Source organism: Equus asinus, chromosome 5, assembly GCF_041296235.1.
Source record: "Equus asinus isolate D_3611 breed Donkey chromosome 5, EquAss-T2T_v2, whole genome shotgun sequence".
NCBI classification, from domain to species: Eukaryota; Metazoa; Chordata; class Mammalia; order Perissodactyla; family Equidae; genus Equus; species Equus asinus.
In genome coordinates, this window is record NC_091794.1 from 94,205,097 (window position 1) to 94,230,258 (window position 25,162).

A 25,162-nucleotide genomic window follows, 5' to 3' on the forward strand; every position below is an offset into this window, starting at 1 on the left:
GGTCATGTGGAAAAATCTGACATTCATTCCTCACTGATGGTGGATAATTGAGACTCTGCTGTTTTTCTGTTTACTTGAAGTCAACTTCCTTTTTCAATTTCCTCAGATTCTGAGACTAAATGATCAAGCACGTGACCGAACCTTCATGATTTGATTGGCTTATTCCAGGAGTTCTGGACTTGAGATTCCTGGACAGATTTCAGGGGTTAGATGAAGCCCCTGGAAGCAGTCTATGTGCTTCCGTGATGAGTGCAGTTCTACGTAGAGTGCCACGTGTTAGAATAATCTGTGCAATTTTTCTATGGAGATGGTCTATGGCTTTCATCAGATTCTCCAACAGATCCCTGATGCCAAGGGGACTGAGAAGGCTTGATTAAATCTTTATTTCCTCCTGGCCAATCTCTCTCCAGACTCAAGAAGCAGCACCAGCTTTGGGTTTAAAATTCTGTGGACTTGGGACAGTTACTCTGCCCCTCTGTTTCCACGTCTTAAAAATGAGACACCAAACCTGCTGGACTGTTGGAAGGGTTAAATAAGAAAACTTATATTAAAACACCTAAGTGCCTTAGTAGACCCTAAGCTGCCACCACCACACACACTGGTGTTATTCTTGAGTCCTAATCAGATGCAGATGACTCTGCCTCCTAATGCAACCTGTTTCAAGATCTGGTGATCAAAATTCAAAGTAGAACTTCAAGTCTTGGCAGAACATAGTTTTATACAATAGAAAGATAGTGCTATTTTGTTCTGAATCCCTTCTGGAAGAGGCTCAGATTTTGTATACTTCCACTTCTACAATCTTTTATTGGTTTTATTAGGTTAATACCTTCAGAGAATAATGGCCAATCTCTCTGAGAAGCCTTTCCTGGGTTTCTATAGTAAAGAGATTAAGGTCTTGTAACTTGAACCTCAGTTCTGCCTCTTTCTGGTTATGTGTCCTTAACCAAACAATTTCTATTTATCCATTTGCGCAAATGGGCCTAATAATACCTACCTCATTAGGTTCTTGGGAGCATTAAATGATAGTGTATATAAAATGTTCACAGGGCCTGACACATAGTAAATACTCAGTAAGTGGTAGCTACTATCATCATCATTAACAAGCTTATTAGCAAGTGCCTGGTATATATATTAGGTGGTCAATCAATGCTAACCTCTTCTTCCATCCCACCCAATCAGGCCAGCCCTAAACTCTTACCTGAAGCATGCTATGGTTCATCTGGAACTGCAGGATGGCCTCACAGAGGTTCCAAAACGTGTATTCTGGCCACAGAACGGGTTGGAACACCAGGCAGGAGTGGGAGGTCTGGGAAAGGTGAGGACGAGAGTATGGTTTAGTAACATGTTGCTGGAACACATCCCTGGCCAGGCTCCTTCTTTGGAGAAGGCTGAGCAGGACACAGAAGCCCAGGGATGAGACGGACAGGCACCCTGAGCTGCAGCGGCTGCTGCCAGCCCTGATTCACTCACTGATAGGGGGAGGGGTCATCTGAGGCAGTTAGATCACCTGCCTGTAACAAGGCAGAACTAAAACAAGACTAGATCAACATTTCCACCAGGATTTTTCTAAGAGCCAATTTTAGGACTATGAAATAACATCTGGATTATGTTATTGGCTCTTGGCCCTGAGAGGTCATCTGGGAGACACACTGTCCGATAAAAGTCAGCAATGAACAAATGGTAGCTGCCATTGTTATTTTTAAGTAGCAGAGAATGGCGCAGTGTCATTAAGAGCATGGGCTCTGGGGCCAGGCTGCCTGGCTTTGAATTCTGGCTCCAGGATTTTCCATCTGTTTGACCAGAGGCAAATTACTTAACTGCTCTGGGCCTCAGTTTCCTCAACTGTAAGATTAAGTAATAAGAATACCTAGTTTTTAGAGTACTATGAAAATTAAACCAGATAATGTATATAAACAGAGCACAGAGTTGGGTGAACTTTAATAACAGTCACTGACGTAAGAATCTCTTTTGGAATATTCTTGACAGCCACTGCTTGACACCTTTAGTGATAAGGAATTCAGTGCCTCAAGGGACATAACTTCAGTTGTCAGATAGCTTGTCATGCTAAACCAATGTCACTTTCCCTGAACTTCTACCAAGGTCTCAGGTCTTTTCTCTGGAACAAGTTTGCTGCTTCTTCAAAGTGACATTCTTTCAAATATTTGAAGTCTAGATTAGAGCAGCCTGTTATCTGTTCCTAAGGTTGTATTGACTTCTTCAGTTTGTCTTTGCCAACAAACTATAAGTTTTAAGACAGCAGGGATTATTTCTGACTTGGTCACTGCCATATTCCCAGCACAAAGGAGTAACCCAATATCTTTTTCCGAGGGAATAAACTGTCACCACGCTTCCCTTTTGCAGACCACTATCCTTCACTCATTCCTTACAGGACATCAGTCCAGATTCCTTGCCATTCAGGTTGGCCTCTTCTGGTAAGTTCTCTAGTTTACCAATGTAGTCTCTTAAAACTCAGTGTCCAGAAGTAAACTTTCCAGATGTGATCTGAACAGCAGAGTGGGCCACAGAAGCATAAGCTGCACATTATACTTCTTTCAGTAAAGCCAAAGACTGCAAGTATCTTTAGTAGCTAAATCTTGTTACTTCACTTTAAGACTATGGCACATTAAAATTTCTGGAACTTTATCATGTGAACTGCTTCCAAGCTGAGTCTTTCCCTCCATCCTCTCCTTCAACAAGGACTTCCCCCAGTCATGTGCTATCCAGGGGCCAAGTTAACAGATGATGGAGACCTTCAAGCAAAGACAAACTTATTTGGATATGAGCCTTTGGGGGACTACCTACACTGGGGTACCTGAGCTGAGAGGCAATGGCAGGCCCCTAAGAAAGAGTCTGCATATAGTTTATATTCCTTGTGGACTACGCTTGCATAGATGCGGCCCTCTATTCTGGAGGACAGAGACTGGTATCTGCAAGGCAAGGTTCCAGCCCAGAGGTGCTGGGGTACCTGGCAGGTTACTAGGGCAGGAGCTTATGCTCAGGGACACAAGGCAGAAATCCAGGTCCTTGAACAGGGGCACAAGTGAAGTTTTCACCACAGCTGGATAGCCTTGATTTTTCCTCTAGGCACTTTATACAGCAAGAACCACACAGGCTCGCAAAGCCAGGGCCAGATGGCGGGGGGGGGGACAGCAAACGTTACCAGGCACAGCCTGGAGACATTTCTCCAGATTTTAGCTCCGCACCCCCAACTCCCAAGTTCTCTGGTGCAAGCACGGCTGGCGGTGGGGATGAGCCCCTCTAATCCATTACGCAGGTGCAGTCACAGTTTTCAGGCCGACACAAATAGAGCAGTGGTTAGAAACCACCTACCTGCCAGAGCAGGAAGTCACTGAGCCTCACTTCCCCAGAAGTCCGTATCAAGATGTCGGGATGAGGAGAGTGGTTGGTATAGAGGCACTTATCAAGCAGAGACTCAGAGACATCACTATGGTGAACAGAAAAGAGACAAAGATAAGCAGACATCTCTTTTTGGATTATTCTCCTGGTGAGCTTCCCTACATAAAGCTTCCCAGTTTATAGAACACCACCAAATACATTCGCCAATACTACCTAGTACGCAAAAGGCCCTCAACAAATGCTTGATAAATTAACGAATCATTTTAATCCTCAAAACTACATAAGGTATTTCTATCCTCACATTATAGATAAAGAAACTGAGGCTCAGAGAAGATGAGTAATTTGCCCAAAGTCATTTAGCCGCAGGCCTAAAACCAGATGCACCCATTAGAATATGTGTTGTCCTTCACTTAAAACATCTTGTTGTTGGGGCCGGCCCGGTGGCACAGCAGTTAAGTGTGCACGTCCTGCTTCAGTGGCACAGGATTTGCCAGTTCGGATCCTGGGTGAAGACATGGCACTGCTTGGCAAGCCATGCTGTGGTAGGCGTCCCATACATAAAGTAGAGGAAGATGGGCACGGATGTTAGCTCAGGGCCAGTCTTCCTCAGCAAAAAGAGGAGGACTGGGAGCAGATGTTAGCTCAGGGCTAATCTTCCTCAAAAAAAAAAAATCTTGTTTTTTAAAGATTTTTAAAAAATTTTTCCTTCTTCTCCCCAAAGCCCCCCAGTATATAGTTGCATATTTTCAGTTGTGGGTCCTTCTAGTTGTGGCATGTGGGACACTGCCTCAGCAGGGCCTGACAAGCGGTGCCATGTCCACACCCAGAATCCGAACCAGTGAAACCCTGGGCCACTGAAGCAGAGCACGTGAACTTAACCACTCAGCCATGGGCCGGCCCCACATCTTGTTTTTTAAAATGCATATACCCTATGACCCTACAGTCTGATGAAACACTATGCATCTGTTTTTAATAAAGATAAATCTAAATGCACTGATTTGGAAAGATGTCTAAGATCTAATATTAAATGAGAAAAGCAAGTTTCAGAAAATATACAGCGTGGAAAAGACACACCTACACTCTCAAACACTCAACATGTGAACATATGTATATATAAACAAAGAACAAAGTCTGGAAAGTCACACACCATACAATTCACAGTTAGTACTTCTGGAAGGTTGGAGAAGATGAAAAGACTAGCTCTTTTTACTTTTTACTTCTGTTATTGTTTGAATTTATTATAGGAAACGTTTTTTAAACCTTAAATTTGACTTCATATGGACCCTGAAACAATGCAAAAAATCCACATTACTTAGGATTGTAAAAAACAGCAAAATGATAAGCCCTCCTGTGTTTGGTAAGAGCTACTTTCCCAAGCAGACACTCAGAAAGGAGATAGAATGGAGGAAGAATGGGGACTGGCAGCATTTATCTGAACTAAAACTTTCCTGTCCATGGAGGAGGGTATTTGCAAGGCTCGTGTCTGTTGGTTCTAAGAACACTGTTTATCTGTCCCACCAAGTACCCAGAGGCAGAATTTGGAATCTCCAAGTGGTATGAATTGCATCTTGGGAAGGGTCTAGAAGACAAGATTTCTTGGTGGGAACATTCTTCTGGAATCATGGTCAAAAAAGCAGAGAGATGTGGGCTGAGTGTTCAAAATGAAACTCTACACTTTCTAGCTATGTGCCTTTGGGTAAGTCACTCATCTTTTTGCAAACCACTGAGGGAGCTTTCTTTTCTGTACCATCACAAGGGAAACAAGATTCACTTATGACTGGGCAATAGAAAGGGCTCTGGTTCAGACCTCCCTGATAATCTGACAGTCTTGTCTTGGCAACATGGTCTTAATTCTCTAACTAAGAAACGTGAGGGGCCGGCCCTGGGGTTGAGTGGTTAAATTCATCAGCTCCACTTCGGCGGCCCAGGTTTACACTGGTTCGGATCCTGGGCGCGGACCTAGCACCACTCGTCAGGCCATGCTGAGGTGGCATCCCACATAGCACAACTAGAAGGACCTGCAACTAGAATATACAACTATGGACTGGGGGGCTTTGGGGAAAAGAAGAAGAAGAAAAAAAATAAAAGACTGGCAACAGATGTTAGCTCAGGGCCAACCATTAAAAAAAAAAAAAAAAGAAATGTGAGACCTTGTACAATCAACATAATTTCTCAGTTTTCTTATCTTTGAAATGGGCACATTTATGCAATCTACTTATAAGGGTTATTGTAAAGGGTCAAATCAAATAACAGATTTGAGTGTACCCTGGGAACTATAAACAAAAAAGAATAAACATTATTTCTAGTCCTGCCCCTTTGTTATGTGACTTCAGATCCCCACTTAATTTCTGAGTTTCAAATGTGTCTGCAAAAAGTTTGTTCTACCTACTTCTGGCGGTGCACAGAATTCTTACCAAAAGGTAGGTAACTCTAAGTGGGGAAAGATAAAACTGACATAAGGAAAACCAAACATCTGTGCTTTGGCCAGCAAAAATCCACCACTAAATGGCATGAGCTGTCTACATAAAGACTTTTAAGAAATAATTTCTCTTAAATAAGAGTAAAATACTAATTTTTACCTATAAAATTATAGTTTACATTAAAAAAAAAATCTTGGCAAGAATAAGGTGAAATGGACACATCTAGACCCAGAACCTGGGGAAACAATCCAAAATGCAGACAAGAGTTAAGTTCATAGATCTCACTAAAGCATTATTTGTAATAGTGACAAATTGGAAACAGCCTAATGACCAACAAATAGCATAATGGTTAAGTAAATTAAAGCAAGATACATTCTGTAGCCATTAGAAATAATTATCTGAAGAATTATTAAAAACACAGGACATGGAAGAGTGCTCACATTACAACATTAAGTGAACAAAGCATGATTCAAATTGAAAACTATTCACAGTGTGATTTCTTCTGTTATAAATATTTATGTCATATTTGGATTTGCGTTCTAAAAAGATGACTCTGGCTGACTCCCAACCACAGCTGATCACTACTTTGTCAGCCCCAGCCCTGTGCCCTGCACATCCATTACTGTGGTCCACAGCAACACGGATTACTTATTTGTGTATATGACCCAGATTGTGAGCTGCTTGGAGGCAAGCCCCTTGACATATTCATCTCTGTATTTCTGCTCTTCCTGCATAGGACGTTCCTGGGACACAGAAAGACTCAATACATGTTTGAACAAATGAATGAATGAATCATTGAAAACAGATTTCAGAAATAAATACATATTGGTTTTCCCAAAGTGGGGAGCTTATAGGCTAAAAAAGTCTTTTGACAATGTATTTTCAAACACTGTCACAACCTGATGGGAAAAATCAATACAGTTAATTAAACACACATACACATACCTAAGCACAAAGGAAGAGCTAGAAGAAAATACTTAAAATGTTACCAGGGGTGTTGCTGAGGGTGGGATCCTGGGAGCTTTAAATTTTCATCTTTATACATCCAGTAGTTTGCAAATTTTCTCTAATGAACATGTATGACCTTTATAATTATAAAAGTATGTGCATATTGGGGGGAGGTTGTATTCCTTTTAAAAGGAGTATTTTGTTTGGGATAATGAACAAGTTCTGGAAATAGTGGTGACGATTACAGAACACTATGAATATACTTTATGCCACTAAATTGTACACTTCAAAATGGTTAAAATAGGGGCTGGCCCGGTGGCACAGCAGTTAAGTGCACACGTTCCGCTTCGGCGGCCCCGGGTTCGCCGGTTCGGATCCTGGGTGCAGACATGGCACTGCTTGGCAAGCCATGCTGTGGTAGGCATCCCACATATAAAGTGGAGGAAGATGGGCACAGATGTTAGCTCAGGGCCAGTCTTCCTCAGCAAAAAGAGGAGGATCGGCAGATGTTAGCTCAGGGCTAATCTTCCTTGGGAAAAAAAGAGAAAGGTTAAAATAGGGGCCAGCCCCATAGCTGAATGGTTAAGTTCACGTGCTCCATTTCAGCAGCCCAGGGTTTCACTGGTTCAGATCCTGGGTGCAGACCTAGCACCACTCATCAAGCCATGTTGAAGCGGCATCCCACATGCCACAACTAGAAGGACCCACAACTAAAATATACAACTCTGTACTGGGGGGCTTTGGGGAGAAGAATGAAAAAAAATAAAATTAAAAAAAAGAAGGTTAAAATAGTAAAATTTACGTTACGTATGTCTTATCACATAAGCCAGCCTTGGTGGTCTAGTGGTTAAAATTCAGCCACTGTAGCCTGGGTTCATTTCCTGGTCAGGGAACCATACAGCCATCTGCTGCTTGTCATACCATGGCGGCTGTGTGTTGCTGTGATGCTGAAAGCTATGCCACTAGTATTTTATGTTATTTATTTTATTTTATATTTTTTAAAGATTTTATTTTTTTCCTTTTTCTCCCCAAAGCCCCCCGGTACATAGTTGTATATTCTTCGTTGTGGGTCCTTCTAGTTGTGGCATGTGGGACGCTGCCTCAGCGTGGTTTGGTGAGTAGTGCCATGTCCGTGCCCAGGATTCGAACCAACGAAACACTGGGCCGTCCGCAGCGGAGCGCGCGAACTTAATCACTCAGCCACAGGGCCAGCCCCGCCACTGGTATTTTAAATACCAGCAGGGACACCCAGTGTGGACAGGTTTCAGCTGAGCTACCAGGATAGGAAGAAGGACCTGACCACCCACTTCCTATGGCCATGAAAACCCTATGAAGAGCAGTGGAGCATTGTCTAATATAGTGTTGGAAGATCTGAGGATGGCCCAAAACAACCGGGCAGGGTTCTGCTCTACTGTACACAGAGGGGCTAGGAGACACAATCAACTTGACAGCACTAACAACAAATATCTTATAACAATTAAAAAAAAAAGTAGAAAACCTTCTGGAAGGATATGGGCACAAGTATTCAATAAGACAATGGCTCCTGCTTAATAAACTATGTCTTTCAGGAAATGGCCAAACTAAAATTAAATCAATTTAAAACCTATAATGGAGACATGGCAACAGCCTCTGGAAAGGAGACTTGGCAACAGTGAGTACCAACAAGACAGTGAATGGTCTGGCATCAGGGGAACAGGAAGAAGAGTAAGAACGTGTTAGTGTGTTCCCAGTAACATTTGGGAAAGGCAGACCCTTTCTAGAACGTGCAAAGGTAAGGTACAAAGACAGAAATGTGCCCTGTGATAACAACACAGTACATTTCTCTAGCATTTAATTTATAAAGAAGATGGTGAAGAACGCAAGCTTTGGAGGTAGATGGAACTGAGCTGGAGTCCAGGCTGTTCCACTTAGTCGTGTATGTGACTTTGGGCAGGTCAATTAACCTTTAAAAACCACAGTTCATTGGTCTTATAAAATGGGGCAAATAATATTCACTACCTTATATGAAAATATGAGAACATACATGATAAACTCTTAGCCTTGTGCCTGTTTCATAAGATCCAATAAATATTAGTTATTAACTTTTATTTTTATACCTCATTATTGTTCATCTCAACCTTCCTATACGGCAGTCAGCATATACCATAGTGAATGAAAGCATAGGCTCTAGAGCCAGGTTGAAATCCTGGCCCCAAGCTTTGCTGACTATGTGAACTTGGACAAGTTACTTAACTTCTCTGTGTCTCAGTATTCTCATCTTTAAAATGGAGAAAAAACAGTATGCATCATTAGGTCTGTCTAAGGATTAAATGAAATAATGTACATAGAGTACTTAGCAGATGCCTGGCAAAGAATAAATGCTCAGTAAACATTAGCAATTATTAATATTAACACTATTGTTTTAAGACGACGACAAAGGACCTGCTCAAGGTGACTCAGTGAAAGAGCGTTTATTAAATATCCTTTACGTGCAACCTAATCCCTTTTCTGTAACTCCAGACTCAAAAAACAATCTACAAATACAATTGTTAGAAAAAAATACATCCTAGAAGAAAGGAAAATCAGGAGTTGGATAGTGGTGATTAGAACAGAAAAATTCCAGCTACTGGACCAGTAGAGACTAATTGTAAGTAACTCACTGATTCCCTGTAATAAATGCAGATTGTCTAAATTTGAATAATGTAAAGAGCACCACCTCAGGCCCTGATTAGCCCTGTCTGAGCTGAACACTAAGCTTCCTGAGCTTGTGGGCTGAGACATCAGTCTCCTCGTCCTGGTGACCCTGCCCAGCCCACACCATGTCCGCATGACTAACTCCACAAAGGCACGCTACTAAGTCATGCAAGGCAGAGAAAATGGATACAGGAAAACTTGCTGGGCAAGAAGCAGAAGATAAAGGTCAGTGGTTACTGCAGTGTGGTATGAGTATAAAGCACACTGAACCAGGAATCAAGATCAGAGTTCTAGGCGTGAACACATATTAAATTTGCTTGCTAAATAGCTTTCTTTCTTTCTAGCATGAACATTTGTCCCTTACTATTTTTAGTATATTATTTCATTCATACAAAGATTATATGAAACATTAATTGTAAAGCACAATAATATAATGAACTATGAAATCACCCCAAGCCAAAAATTAGAAAATACCAATAACTTGCATCTACTTACATATCCCTCATCTATTTATGTATCTCAACTTCCTGCCCCGCTCTGACCCCACCAACTTAACCAGCATCTTAATTTTTTCCCCAACAGTTAAATTTTCAATCCGCATCTTAACTGACCTCTCTACAGCATTCTATACTTGTTCTCCCAGTGCCCACGTCCCTCCTGGCCTACACCAACGAATTCCCTCTTTTCTTGGCTCCTGTAACACTGACAGCCTAGTTTTCCTCCTAGCTTTCTGGTTGTTCACTCTCTTTTTTCCTTAAGGCTCATTCTCCTCTACCCAGCCAGTAAAACTTACGTTTCTCAAAACTCCAACCCTCTCTTCTCACTCTCGATGACTCTTAGCTTCCTCATGCCCTCTCTTTGCTTTAGCTACCACCTACATACAGAAGACCTCCACCCTGAAGTCTCCAGCCCCCACCTCTCTCTCAACTGTCTTCCTGACACCTATGTCAGCATCTACAGTATATCCCAAACCAAACTCCTGACCTTCCTCAATCCAGATTCCCTCTCAAGGTTCCCTAGCATAGTGAAATGCACCACTATCTACTGTTTCATAAGTCAAAAACCCTGGAGTCACCCATAACACATCCTTTACCCAGAGTCAGTCCATCAAGTCCTCTCGACTTTATCTATTTTGTAGCTCTCAATGCAGTCTATTCAATCTATTCCACCACCATAATCCAAGCTCCCTTCCAGGTACTCTCTACTTGAATTTTTCCAACAGTCTTTCTGCAACCAACAAGCTCCTTGCACCACTGCCTCCTTCCTCAGTTACTGCTTATTATTCCTTCTTACGTCACTTATCATTTCTTTGGGGGAGCCTTCCCTACCAGGTCTATTCCTCTTATTAGAAATTCTTGTTGTACCACACACCAATGCCTTTATAGCATTTAACACCATTATAATTTTATGCTAATTTGTATAATCTTGATTAATGTCTGTTTCCCTTACCAGAGGTCCACAAGAGCAGGAAATATGTATTTTTATTCTTACCACTGTATCCCCTATGTATAGCAATGTGCCGGGCCGTCAGTTGGCACTTAAAAAATATTTGTTGAATGAATGAATGATTGATTGAATGAATGAACTATGTGGCACAGAAAGATCACCAAGCTTTGGGGAAGACAGGAATTCATAAAATAGCCCTAAAAACGTTCTCCTTTTCTTATCTATTTCCATTCTCACCGAGTAACTTCTTGATTTTTAGTTTAGTTTCCTGGATAAATCAAATTATACCCAAGCAGAGAATCAGAAAAATTCCTGGGTCCCAAGATCTCCTATACTAGAAGTAAAGAACAGGAACTCTGGAATCACATAGCGAGTCCCAGCTTCGGCACTTACAAGCAGAATGACCTTGGGAAAGTAACTTTAATGCTGAGCTCAGTTTTCTCATCTATAAAATGGAGAAAAGACTTGAATTTCTCACACATGAGATTAATGATTTAATAAAATACAGAACATAACACACTTCCTTGGTTATTTTTGCTACTATTATTTTACTATTACTATTATTAGTTTACTAATATTATTACCAAAGGTTACACTAATAATAACATGAGAGGGACTGAGTGGATATCTGGCTTCTAAAGAACAATTTTCTTTCTGAGAAATACCTGAATCTTGGATGAAATTGTAACATGAGAGACCTAAAGGACTATACCCCCCAACAAGCTGTAGTCCTGAAAAATCATTCTTGGAAAAACACTGTGAACGAGCCAGGAGGACATAATTTTTTACTGAATGCCACAGCCTTGCTACCTGCTATGCTGTTTTTCTGGGGCTTCTTGGTGTGTAAAGAATTTCTTCAGAGGAATTCTGAAGCAGGCTATAATAAGCCAATCCTAAGCTCTAAGTGTGATTTGACTTCAAGTCGAGCCCAAGTACACGGCTTAGGAGGGGATTTATGGTTTTGTGTGTACCTGTCTTCCCTATCAGTTACCTCACTAAACAACTAGGGATACCTGGGGTCCAGCAGGCCTTGCTCTACTCCCCAGGCCATCTCTCTCACAGCATTGCTGATCTCGTGACGGGATGTGTATGCAAAGCAGACATTCAGGAAACACCTGGGAAGAGCAGAAGAAAATAATGTAGCAAAGGAGGATAGGGACTAAGGACTGGAGTCACTGATTACAGAGCACCTCTCCTTCCCTGGAAGACCCAACTCACACCAGTGTTAACCACAGAAACCTGAAAAGTGAGATCACCAAGTCTTTGTGTTTTCCAAGTTTTCTTGGAATAAAGATGTTACTAGTTTTGTAATAAGACAAATACTAAATGACCCTTATTACCCTCCTAACCTTCTCCCCTTCTATTGCTAACCAGCTTTCAGAGGATGTGAATCCACTGTGATATTAGCAAAAGCAAAGGAGGAGAGGAAGGAAATTTGATGCAAAACAAATCCACTGCCAAACACGTTCTATTCCAAAGCCATACATAAGGAACTGTTCCTTCTGCATCTGCATGACCTCCCAAGGTCATCCCAGCCATGGGTTAAAGGAGTGGGACAGAAAAAGAACTTCTTGAAGCATCTCTCTTCAGAGCCAGGGATAACGCCTGCTTCATTCCCCCCCGCCCCCCCATACCCTGTCAAGTAAAAACTATATATATATATATATATATACACATTTTCTTTTAGGGGGAAGTAGACACATCAAGAGGGAAGAGGACGAGAAACTGTATGTGTGCGCATACATACATAAAACATGGTATTGCAAAACATTCTCTGGCCTGCCCTGCACACGGAAGAAGTCTCTAAGCATCCCAAACCACCCCTTCACTGCCTCTTGTACCAAATGCAGACCAAGGAAGGCCTAGGATGTCTCCCTAAAGCTAACAGGGAGTCCAAGATTGATACAGGTCTCTAAGGGAAAGTCTGAAAACTTACTTGTTGTAGTTCTTGGTGGCCTGCACAGCTTGTGCAATCAGCTCCTGGAGATCCAAGGGCAACAAATGCAGATCACCCAGGACCCGGATGCATACCCCATGCTTCTGCAGTTTCTCCCTGATGGGGGAAAGGAGGCAGGGTATCTTCTGGTGAAATATGATCTAACGTTAATTATATGTTACTAAGTGCCAGACGTTGGTCTAAGTGCTTTACCTGCATCAACACACTCCATCCATACACCAACCTTTGAGGCAGACACCATTATCATCCCCCTTTTACAGATGAGGAAACTGAGACAAAGGGAGGTTATTTGCTCAAAATCAGACAGCTGGTGAGTGGAAAGCCAGAATTTGAACATAGGGAGTCTAGTTCCAGAGCCCGTCCCTCAATCATGACATTACACTGCCTCCATACAGTAACCCCCAAACTCTGCACGGTGAGCATGAATGCACTGTCACCCAACCAGCTTCTCTCACCTGAGAATGCTATGGAGAAACTGAATAAATAATGTTTAGAAACTGGGGCCTTAATAACAAGAAGTAAACTCTAGGGTGGGGGTATCCAGCAGGTCTTGGAGAACTCTGATCCAGAGCTGAATGCCACATCCACAGCCTATCCACACTATAACCCTCAACCACATGTCTTCAAGGGTGAAGCAAGATCTAACCACCTATTTTCAAGAACCTGCTGGAGCTATAGTAGACAAATAATACCCAAATCAAGGCAAAATGTGAATAAGAATATCTAGATTCAAATCCTAGTGCCACTACTTACTAGCTGACCTTGCATAACCATTCCGCCTTTCTGAGCCTCAGTTCTCCTCCCCCTGTAACCTGGGGGTGATAACCATGCACGCCATACTATCTACACTGGCTTATGGTGAGTGAGATAACGTAGGTGAAAGTGCTTATTCTTAGACATCAGGCATGTGACTCAGTGAAGTCTATAGAGGAGCTGCAAAATCCCTGGCAAGGAGCTGGGGAACCTGGGTTCCCACTGGGCTCTGCCACTAGCTTATTGTGTGACCATGGGCAAGCCTTTCTCTTCTCTTCAATAGAGTTCAGTTTCCCAACTCATGAAACTGATTAGGCCAGTGGTTTTCCAACCTTCTTTCAGCCAAGGAACTCTTTCTTCAAATCAAATCTTAAATAGAAGCCCAATATATAAAACAGATAAATGCAAACCAGCACCCTATACCCCCATTCCCTCTAGGTTCTTTGCATGCCCACCTCTCAAAACTCTGGAGTTCTGTGGGACACTGTTGGAAAACCACCGCTAAGGTTTCCTCTTGCCCTGCCCAGGACTTTACAGCCTAAGACTGTTTTCTCTACTGACTGCTTAGAGCAATCTCAGTAGCACCTCTACCGCCATGCATTTTGATCTTTCAGGAACTGTAAGATTACTTCCTGTTTCTCGGAGTACAGAGTAGTAGACAACAGCTCAGCTCTGTAGTTCTAAAGATCCTGTCTGTCTTGGCTTTGCCTGTCTGACAGCTCTGTGACCCAGCATACACACCTAAGCTTCTCTGGTTTTTATTTTCCACTTCTCTATAACTGAGATGATATCTTTCTCACAGGATAATGTCACTATTAAATGAGAACACATGTTAGGCTCAGGACCTGGCACATAGTATAAGCACTTTAAAAAGGTAAAATTAGGGGGCTGGTCCAGTGGCATAGTGGTTAAGTACACAAACTCCACTTAGGCAGGGGTTCGTGGGTTCAGATCCTGGGCATGGACATACACACCACTCGTCAAGCCATGCTGTGGCGGCATCCCACATATAAAACAGAGAAGGATTGGCACAGATGTTAGCTCAGGGACAATCTTCCCCACTCAAAAAAAAAAAAAAAGGCAAGATTAGTGTGAATTACAGAAGAATTTGAACACCTGGAATGTGCCCCATGCCTCCATCCCAGGATCTTAGGTGTGAACTCTGAGCCATACAAGTTTTGCTGGGCACCAGGAAGCAATGTCTGTGGCCCAGAGCCTCACCATCCTAACATGGACAGAGAGAAGCCTGGTTACCCTCCCAACTGCCCTTGACCCATACAGGGACAGAAATGACAAAACTGTTCTCGGCCCAGCTCCACTGGAGCTCTAGGCTCTCTGCTCTCTCACCTTCCTGGTCCTGGTGCTGGGAGCAGCTGGGCAGAGAATGGTTGTAACGAAGACTTTTGGGCAGTCCTGGCTGGAAAGGGTTCCACACTTTGAAGGAGACAATCTCCATCAAACTTCCTCTTTGACCCTTTCTGACTTTGCTCCCTAAGTTGAGCTTAAACTTAGTGACAGCTAAGAATGGTATTGACTCTTCCCCATAAAAGCCTCTTACGCATCATCCTGTGCCTTCCGAGAGAATATGCAGGGGACTATAGTAACTTTTTAGGGGTGAGAGCACAACAGAAAATGACTTTCTCAACATTTCTCTCTCTCTACTCCCCTGGTCACAGTTTATTGGTCCTGAGGTAGAAATGTGATCTAAGGCCGGCCAATTAAGGGATTTAGTTAACTCTGGGCTGCTCTCTTGAAGCAGAGAAACCTGGTCTGCAGAGAGAAGGACGTAAATGTACAAAGAGGTTCTACCTAATGGATTTCAACTCCTGGTTTCAGTTTTGCTTGAGGCTGACTGTACTTGTCCTTGAATTCTGTGAAATACCTCTATATCCTCAAATAAATGCCCCCCTTAAAAAAGAAAAAGAAAGAAAAACTAGCTTGCCATTTTTGCTAACAGACATCTGACTAAGATGAAAAGGGATGAGTTCCTTCAGTTAGCCTCAGAGAAGAGAGTTGAGGGTTAGGGTAAGGCTGGGGGTGGTGGAGGAACACCCTCTCCCCTCTGACGGTATCTTACTGTTCCTCCATCAAGCGGCTGAACTTCTGCCGGGCCAGATCCATGAGCCCGTCTACCTCACTCTTGGAGCGCTTGAAGTTCTCAATGCTGAACGCGTAGACCGTCACCTCTAGGACGCCCAGGTTCAAACACCAGCGCAGAGTCTGAGAGGGGAGAAGGCAAGGAGCTAGGATACAAGGAAGAGAAGGAAGGGAAATAAGAGGTGCCTTGGCCCAGACTCGCTGTTGGAGGAAAGAGACAGACTTCTCTCCTCCCTACACTGGGTAAAGCCAGGATAATGCCAGTGCTTCTGTCAGAATAAGGAACCAAATAATGAAAAAAGCCGCCACTGAAGAAACTGAAAAATGTGAACTTAAAGAGTATTATTATCCTGATGCTATTGTGGTTTATTGGGAAGAACTCTTCGCTGAGAGTAAAGATCTAGGTTTTAGTCCCTGACTCCATCATGTACTTGCTATGTGACTGTAGGCAAATCATTTAGCCCCACTGGGCCTAAATCTCCTTATATGTAAAACAAGATCACAATCCATCCCTCACAGAGTAGCTAAAGAACAATATAAAAAAAGCCAAGTATTGTTACTCACAGCATAACTTCACATTCCGTTAGACTAAGAGGCTGATGAGTTATAAGAATAAAAGCAACAGTCGCACAGCTGCGCAGCACTGAAGTCTGCAAAGGGTTTTCACATTATTTCATTAGATTCTTCAAACAACTCTTTGAGAATGGCATTATTGTTTTCATGCCTACTTTACAGACGATAAAACTGAGGTTCAGAGTTGAAGAAATGTGTCAAAATCCACAACTCTACTGTATGAATCCATTATATGAAATTCTACAACAGCAAAAACTAATCTTTAGTAACCGAAATCAGAATAGTGGTTGCCTGACAGAGGAAGAGGGAGGTGGGACAGAGTTTGACTGGGAGGGGGTACCAGGGAACTTTCTGGAGAGATGGAAATGTTCTATACCTTGACAGGAGTGTGGATTAGACAGATAAATGCAGCTGTCAGAATGCAAAATCTGCATTTCACTGTATGAACTTATACCTCAATGAAAAAAGAAGTGAAACTCATACTTAAACTGGGTCCTTTGGGGCTGCTCTACCCGGTACCACTAACGGTGGAGAAGAAACTGGAGCTGAGAATAACAGTGCTGAGATGGGGAGTCTGGAGGTTCAAGGGGATAGAAGACATTCAAACAGAACTGAAGAAACAAAGCTGAAGAGCTGCCTTCCTAATCCCCTAACAGACACACAAACCAATTCACTGCCACATTAGGAAAATTACCAGTGAGAACCTGACACTTGAAAAGGTTCAGGCCCTATAGACCTTACAGGGCAGCCACCTTGACTGGTACATCTGGGTTCAAACCTAACATTGACTTCAGTCAATACAGGTTCTCATAACAACAGCTTCAATTTTTTGAGCACTTCCTTTATGCCAGGTCCTGTGCCACATACTTTTCACTGTGCCATCTTCTTTAATCCTCACATAATCTCCTGAGGTAGAGATTATCACTATCCCCATTTGACAGATGGCAAAGGGGAGTTGTGTAACTCGCTGCTGGTCACAGAGCCAGGAAGTGGCAGAGCAGGAGCGCCAATGAGTTCTGAGTGACTCCAGAGCTTAAGCTCCTAAGCACTAGGCAAAACTGCCATTGACTTAGTCACAAAGAAGCTGGTGTCAATGAACCTAAAGACCTCCACAGAGTGTTGGGAAGAGCCCCACAGCCTCTCACTCAAGGCAAAAATATCACTGCCCTGGCATCAGGCCGTGTTCTTGGGTCAGGAAGCTGAGATCTGTGGGCTACACACCATATTTCCATTCTTCTTAAAGTTAGTTTCACAAAGAAGGACATATTCCATTCTTATTGTTAAATTTAATGTTTGCCAATTTGCAATATGCATTAAAACCAAAAAATGTCCGTGATCTTTACTTAGAGTGATGTCCCAGATTGCCTGGCACTTTCTCCAGATTAAGCACTAAAAGGCCTGTGTCCTAAAAGGCCTGGGTCCTGAGAAATCCCTCAGCTTCAGGCAAACCAAGATAGGTAGTCACCCTACCCTTGCTCCAGAAATGCCACTTTGAAGAGTTTATTCTAGAACTGTACTATTTATAACGTCCAATAACAGTGGACGGGGCCAGCCCAGTGGCACAGAGGTTAAGTGTGCACTTTCCGCTTCAGTGGCCCGGGGTTCACCGGTTCGGATCCCGGGTGGGGACATGGCACCATTTGGCAAACCAGGCTGTGGCAGGCATCCCACATATAAAGTAGAGGAAGATGGGCACAGATGTGAGCTCAGGGCCAGTCTTCCTCAGCAAAAAGAGGAGGATCGGCAGCAGATGTTAGCTCAGGGCTAACCTTCCTCAAAAAAAAAAAAATTGCGGAGCAGCTAAACAAATTATGTCAGAGCCTCATGATAAAATATTCTACAGTCATTAAACCATTTAATTAGAAAAGCTATACACCAACCCAGAAAAACACCTGTCAAAACATCAGGTAAAAATAAGATTACTGAAGCTACAGATACAATTTTACAAATGTTAAGGCATGTTAGAACATATTACAAGGACTGGGATGAGGCACAGAAAGATATAAACTGTTGATTTTTAAGGTGGCAAGAGGAGGCAATTTTGTCCTTATTTCTAATATTTTGTGATGATTCATTGGATAATTTAATTTTTTGTTAATGTTGATAGGAGACCTATAGCTAGCAAGTAAGCAATAAAACAAACGGCTAAAAAACCACTCTCAAACCACAGCAAACTCAGGGCCTGGTTTTCTAGCTATAATCAAATTCGCCACAGGCTCTTCACCTTGGGTTCTGCCACCCACACCCACCTCAGCCAGCTTGTTGAAGCCCTGTGAGTGGCCCTCCTGCCGTTCCACTTGGCACTTCTTGGCATAGCGACGGTTCCCATCCATTATAAACGCAATGTGTTTGGGCATTGGGCCTGCCTGTGAAGTTAGGAGACAAATGAGGAACATATCACATACTCCTCAGGAATAAAAGGGGACACTACACCCAAGGCTGATAGGCTTGAGGTATATGGTAAAAGCCCTGAGGAAGGAAATTGGATGTTTCATGCTTTTAGCTCAATAAATGGGTATTAAGCACTTTTTATTTATATGTTGATTGAGCACTTACTACATGCCGAGTGTATGATAGGCTTACACTATAATTCAACTTAGTTTTTTTTTTTCATACAAACCTATAAAGTAAATAGTATTATCTTCATTTTATAGGTGAAAAAACTGAGGCTCAGAGAGATCAAGTGACTTGCACAAGTCACACAGCTAAGAAGAGGCAAAGTGGGGATTCACACTGAGGTCTGTGTGCTTTCAGAGTTCATTTTTTAACCATATGTTCTTAACCACCACCTTGGTTTCATTAGTCTTTAACTGGAAGGCACAGGAAAGATACTGATGGGGGTGGTCGAATGGAGAGGACATCCTCCACAGAAGAGGAATCCATTCCTCAGCTCTATCCAATTCCTGCCAAACAGAAACGGGGGTCCAATGTTGTCGGATCTTCTAATTATACAAGAGAAGCCAAGCATCAGGATTTTTATAAAAATTTAAATGTCAGAAGCCATTTCATAGCAAACAACAATGACATTTTTAGGGCCAAACAAAACTTCTTACCTGGCTTAGAGTAGCCTTTTGTTGTTTACCACAGCAAAAATTCACTTCTGAGCCTAATTTCCCTCACTGGAGGGGCTCCTCACTGATTGCTTCCCCTGCACTCGCCAACATTTTCTGCTTCTGTACCCCAAATGTAGCCTTTAAAAAAAATCCCAGTCAAGTCATGCAGTTTGTTCTTCGCAACACATGACTGCAGTGGTTCCCTGAGGAGCTACTTTCCGTCTCCTGGCCTGAGCTCAGTTGGCATTTGTGTGTGAGTGCGTGTGGGGGTACACGGCTTGCTGACTCATAAATTCACTGCTACCCACTGCTTGACAGCCTGTGGTTGAAAAACAAAGCCAAGATGACTGGCTTCAATCTCAAACTTGTCACATGCAGAAATATAACATTACTGTGATTCCTAGAGAAAAAGCCGAAGGAAGATTTGGGGAAGCAAGGGAGGTGTAGGAAATAAAATAATTATAATAGTCCTCAAATGGCTGAAAACAGCCCCAATAATAGTAGTAATTAAGAACTGCTAGATACTATGCTAAGAGCTCTTTCTATGTATGTTTCATTCAATACTCAAAACAAACATATAAAGTCACATGGTTAATAAATGTTAGAAGAGGACTCTCATTTATGTTCGTCTGCCTTTAGAGCCCAAAGTTTTAACCATTATGTTTCTATAGCCACATCAAGGAAAGATTAGTTATTTTATCTAAATATAGAGGACACTACTAGGAATAATAGGCAAAGTTCCAGAGAACAAATTTCAGTTCTCTATAAGGAAGACCTAATAGTCTATGCTGTTCAATGATATTGGGAGGTCCTGGGCTTCCTGAAAATGTGAAATTAGGACAATAATCTGCCAGAAATGTAGACCTGGACGTTTCCTTGCAATGCTAAGACTATTTGGTTCTACTGCAAAATTCCACTCACGAGCATGGATTACTCATTTTTAACAACAGGTTTTGATACAAGATTACCCAACTGACCAGAAGGCCAACTGGTGCCGTGGGCCACTGCTCACCTTTATGATGTTGGCACAGAACCGTTCCCAAAGTGACAGCTCTCCTTCCTTGATCCATGACATAGTTCTTGCCCTGACAGAAGATGAGCCCAGAACAAGATGAAACCAGCCAGAAAACTCTGGATAAACAAGAGAATAAGAAGTCACCAGGGCTTGCAGATAGCTATGGCTGTCTTGTAGGGATCCACTTGCACTGCGGACAGCAGCCAGCATTTGAATCCAAAGACACTGGTGTAAGCCTCTAATCCTCCACCACCCAGTTTATAAGCCAATGGGACCTCCGGGACAGAGGTTCTCCCGGCTTGGTGGACCTTGCTCCCAGCCCCTTTTCTTCGGTATCTGTACTGACTTTTCCTGAAGATCTAAGTCTGCTTCCTGCCACATCACAGTGTCTACATTCTGATCCTTCCCCACTTCTTCCTTTTTCCATCTTCCCCCAGGCCTTTTCCCACTCTCTGCGCTCCGGGTCACTAACCCCTTCGGTTGTCCCACCTGTTACCTTCTACCCCAGTGGTCTGTCTCCCAATTATTTATTCCTTCACTTATCTTTTTCACTGTCCCCTTTGTCTCTCCCATAGCTGCTTCCCCGCCCGGTCACCTCTCTCTCTTTTCGTTCACCGCTTGAACCCAGAACCTCCTCGGCTCCGGGCAGCGTCCTCCAACCGCTCCAACAGGCCGACACTTCCTCACGACGTGGCGCTGGAAGAACACGTCATCGCTGGGCGCTGGGGCACGCCCCCTCCTGTCTCCCAGGGGGCGGGGCCCTGGCCTGCGCCTGCGGACTCAGGGGAGGAGCCGCGCAAGCATTCCCGGCTGCAGTTCGCACACTCCCGGGGGCGGGGAGAGGGGGCGCCGGGGAGAGCTGGGCTCGCGTGACCGAGTGGGGCGGGCGACCGCGCTTCAAGTCATGTGCTGGGACCTCGCTGGGGAAGGCTGGCTCGATACCACCTAGGGGAGCGGAGACGTCGGTAGACTCAGATTGGGAGGCGTCAGGTGGGCTTCGGTACTGGGCAACAATCGGGAATCCCCACCGCAGAGATACAACGGCTTCTCAGCCGCAGGTGGCAATTTAGGACCACTGAGACATGGGGTAAGGCAGCGTCCTGCTCACCGGAAGGCCGCAGAACCGGGCTTTAGGGCCTTGGTACAAGTCTTAAAGATCCTACTTTTACTGTTTACGGTCTTATTATATAGTGGATTTAATCGTTTGTGGAGGTCCTAGCACTAGTCAGTCTCACAGACGCACTTAAATATCAATCCATTTTGTGCTGATTTAAGGCACTCAGATTTTAGGATTTGCACATTCTCAGGACCTACCCAAAGAAACGGAAAACGGGTAAGGCCAAAAAGAGCTCTGCTCTAAGAATGACTTCTAAAGTAACAGAAAGGCCATCACTTAACCCTGATAGGAAAATCAAGAGGGATTTAACCTTTAAGGAAAACCATTTCAGGGATTTGAGGCACTGACTCACAAAAGAAATTGGGAGTTCAATTTTCTCAAAATTAAAAAGCAGGAAAAAAAAAACTGTAGTTTTCAAAGAACCTTCTTGTAGTTTCTCACTTTGGGTTGCAGTTTCATCAAGGAAACAAGGCAAGGAAGAGAGAGGTTGCACAGGTAGTCCCCAATTCATTGTGTCTTCCACTGTTTCTAACGAAAGGGCTACTTTGAACAGAGTGACGGGATCAAAGGAAGCGCTAGAGATGAGTAACCCACCCATCAAGAGTCTTAAACTTTTCCATCCTTCCTGCTTCTCATCCTGGGAAGTAAGTTTGGGCCTGATTCCTTCCCTTTTGCAAGACCATTTACTGAAGCCCAGTAGTAGTAGTTTGTTACTTTTAGCAGCTTCCATGGTCGGCTTTGACCTTTGGTACAAAGTCCTGGGAGAGGGTGAGGAAACTTCTTACCCTTGTCCTGCTGATGTTTCCCTGCACTTTGTGTAATAGTTGGTATACCTCTAGTCAAAAACTTTTTCCTTTTTAAATCCTCCTTCCCTTAGGGGGAGCTGGAAGTTTAAAAATACATTGTTCATTAGAAGGCCAGCAAACTTGGGCTCAAATAAAATGTTAACGTGTTTATAGTTAGTCAAGATACCTCCTCTGGCCTCAACTTCCCCAGTTTCACATACTTTTCTCCCTGGGGTGCTGCAGGGGGTTAATTAATTAAGATTTGTAAAGGGCTTTGAGGAGCAGCGGACAAAGTATTATTAGGGTCTCATGCCCCAAGCCATGGCCCCATCCTTTCATCCCAGTCAGTGGCACAGGCAACCCCATTCTTATGCATGCCAAGCCCCTAATCCCCTTTTCAATGTGGCAGCTTCCAAGCAAAGGACAAGAGGCCTTAACTAGAAACAAAAATTCACTGTAATGAGGTGCTAAGAGGACTGAACTTTCAAGATTCATTCCTCACAAAATGGCTGAACAGAGTACCTAATGGGTTCTTCTGTGACTTCGGAGTCCCAATCCAAGAAGGTGGGAATTACAGGAAGAGAAAATCACCGTAAATATCTAACAAAGAAATGACGATTTCAGTACCAATAAGTCTTTATTTATTCATTGTATTTTCTCAGGGAAAAGTGAGGGGAAGGAAAAAGGGTCAGCATGTGTGTTACAAAATGATAGCAAATGGTAAAGGAAGTACCTGGCACAGCAAAATCAGCCATCACATAAACACTCCCCAGTGACAGGGTCACCAAAGCCCAAGGGGGCTTAGTCTCCTGCAATTCAGGAATGAGGGCAAGGGTTCAGGGAAAGAACAGACAGGTACATGCTTTTTTACCCTCCCTCCCTCCCCATAAATTCAAGATTTCACACAAAGCTTTGGTTTCTAGCAGTAAACATGGAGTTACATTCGTTCGTCTCCTATTAAACAATCTTGTGGCCACTTTGACATAAGTTTCTTGCACCTGCATAAAAGTTTCCTGAGTGACTTGGATATACATTCATCTTCCCTTCTTTGGTCTCCCAAGCCCACCTTCTACGTGGAAAGCCGCCTCATTGCTTCTTTCTACCCTAGGATTAGGGATTAAAGTAGGTTTGATCCATCTAAACACAGCAATCTAAGTGTTTGGCATGAATCACATAAAGGAATGGTCCTGACTGGAAGGAGGGGTGGAGTATTCTTAGCTTCTTCAGGATTTTTGCACAAAACATTTAAGAGTTGCGGAGACACCCACAAATTAAATGCGTAGGTATATGGGCTTTTTGGGGGGGTGGAGTAGAGAGAGGGGTAGGGTAGGAATCAAGCTTTTAAGGACAGAAGATACAGTCCAAAATAGGATATAGGAGAAGGGAAACACAAAAGAAAGGATGGTTCAAGACCCCCCCCACTTCAAGAAGGGTCCCCAAGCTTACATTTCAGATCCTTTTGCCTGGTGCAGAACCTTTTGTCAAAGATCCTTTGGCTATTTTTCTCAATACAAAAAGAAGTTTGTAAACAAAACCCCAAAAGAACACGGAGAAGACCAACACATTATATTAACACAAAACTAGGCCACCTAGCAATCACCAAATCAGCTACTTGTGAAGACCTACAAAGCCCAGACAAATACAATAACTAGAGGGGGGCAGCAATTGGGGGAGACAAGAACCCAGATCAGACACACATCACCCAATGCGGTCTATTGCATTTGCCCCGTTTCAACACGGTGAGGTAGGTTTGCGGTGATCTCACAGCATGTAGACGAAACCCCCTTTTCTCCTTTAGCTACCACAGCACGCATCACTGGTGCAGCAGGGCAGGATGCTGGCTCTAGGCACCACAAAGGAGCCATTGCTGTGGTCTCTCTGGAAGCCAAGGAGGAAAAGCCCAGAACTGTTAAAGGTCAAGGATTTTGTTCTTGCTTCATTTATCCATCCCTGGGCAGCTCAAGATGGGTACAGAGGTTATCGTTCTTAAAACCTATTGTTACCAACTCACATTTTTTACAAAAAACACACCCTGTTGTGCATGGTAGCCCTAGCCCAATCCACTGAAGGATGGATCTGGTATGTAAACTGAGTCTCATGCCCTGGGATCAGAGGTCAGGAACAGGAATCCTGTCACATATATGGACACCTCTCACGTAACCTTGGCTTCCCCGCTGGGCCTTTCCCCTGGCCCAACCTCTCCTAACCTCTCTGCACCAGCTTTTCCTGTTCAGACCAATTTCCAATCTTCCAGTAGGAGATCAAATCACGGGGCAAACCAGTTAAAACCTAGTCTCCCATGAAACATTGACAGTGGAGGGGTTTCAAGGACACTGTGGCAGAAAAGCCGGCTCTAATTGGCAAAAATGAGGTAGTTCAATAGGCTGTGCACTCCAAATAGTTGTTCTCCCTGGTGATACAACAAAAAGTATGCCTGCTGTGCAGACCTGGAGCTGCTGCCGACTCATCCCTGAGATTGCTCATGTACCTGAGAACACAGTGCAGGAAGGAGGGCCTTAGATTAAAATACACAAAAATACAAAACCAGAATATTTATATTAAGAAAAAAAGTTAAATGCACAAGATACGTCATTCGCACACAGCTAGTGCAGTTGGCATCCTGGAGAAAGTGGGACCCAAGGTGCAGTTATCCATCCAAGGGAGCAAATAAATAAAATTGTATTGGCCCAGAATGGGGTGGGAGTGAACTTAGGAGCAGAGGGTCTGCAGCTGTTCCCTAAGCCACCTCTTTTGCCTATGTCACAACCTACTGCTTGGGACAATTCTCAGCACCTTATCCCAAGAGTGGGTTATGAGGGAAAAGACGTGGAAAAACCCTGCCTTACCCCTGAGAGATTCCCTCCCGATAGAATGTAGTGGCTTGTGGGTAGGGTCCATCCGTCTGGTCTCATGCTCAATTTTTTACTCTGCCGTGGGAAATATTATTACGTATCCTTCTTTGAAGGGA

General features: G+C 43.4%; 1 protein-coding gene across 13 annotated transcripts in view; it reads right to left on the reverse strand.

Annotated features, from left to right (window-relative positions):
- DHDDS (dehydrodolichyl diphosphate synthase subunit) overlaps positions 1 to 21,039 on the reverse strand; it is a 29,837-nt gene extending 8,798 nt beyond the window's left edge. For 5 of the 13 annotated variants that reach the window (XR_011503531.1, XR_011503530.1, XM_014854978.3 and 2 more), the window contains exons 1-8: positions 20,888 to 21,022; positions 20,290 to 20,408; positions 18,474 to 18,590; positions 15,632 to 15,774; positions 12,781 to 12,897; positions 11,858 to 11,959; positions 3,331 to 3,445; positions 1,199 to 1,306 (exon numbers count right to left, since the gene is read on the reverse strand). Coding sequence is in view for 11 of the 13 variants with exons in the window: in XM_014854978.3 (XP_014710464.1) it covers positions 1,199 to 1,306; positions 3,331 to 3,445; positions 11,858 to 11,959; positions 12,781 to 12,897; positions 15,632 to 15,774; positions 18,474 to 18,590; positions 20,290 to 20,352 (765 nt within the window). In the remaining 2 variants the exon portion in view is untranslated. Of the gene's footprint in view, positions 1 to 1,198; positions 1,307 to 3,330; positions 3,446 to 11,857; positions 11,960 to 12,780; positions 12,898 to 15,631; positions 15,798 to 18,473; positions 18,591 to 20,289; positions 20,409 to 20,887 lie in introns of all 13 variants that reach the window. The other 8 variants (XM_070510635.1, XM_070510634.1, XM_044770100.2 and 5 more) reach the window with 4 other exon arrangements.
- Positions 21,040 to 25,162: the final 4,123 nt, after the last annotated feature.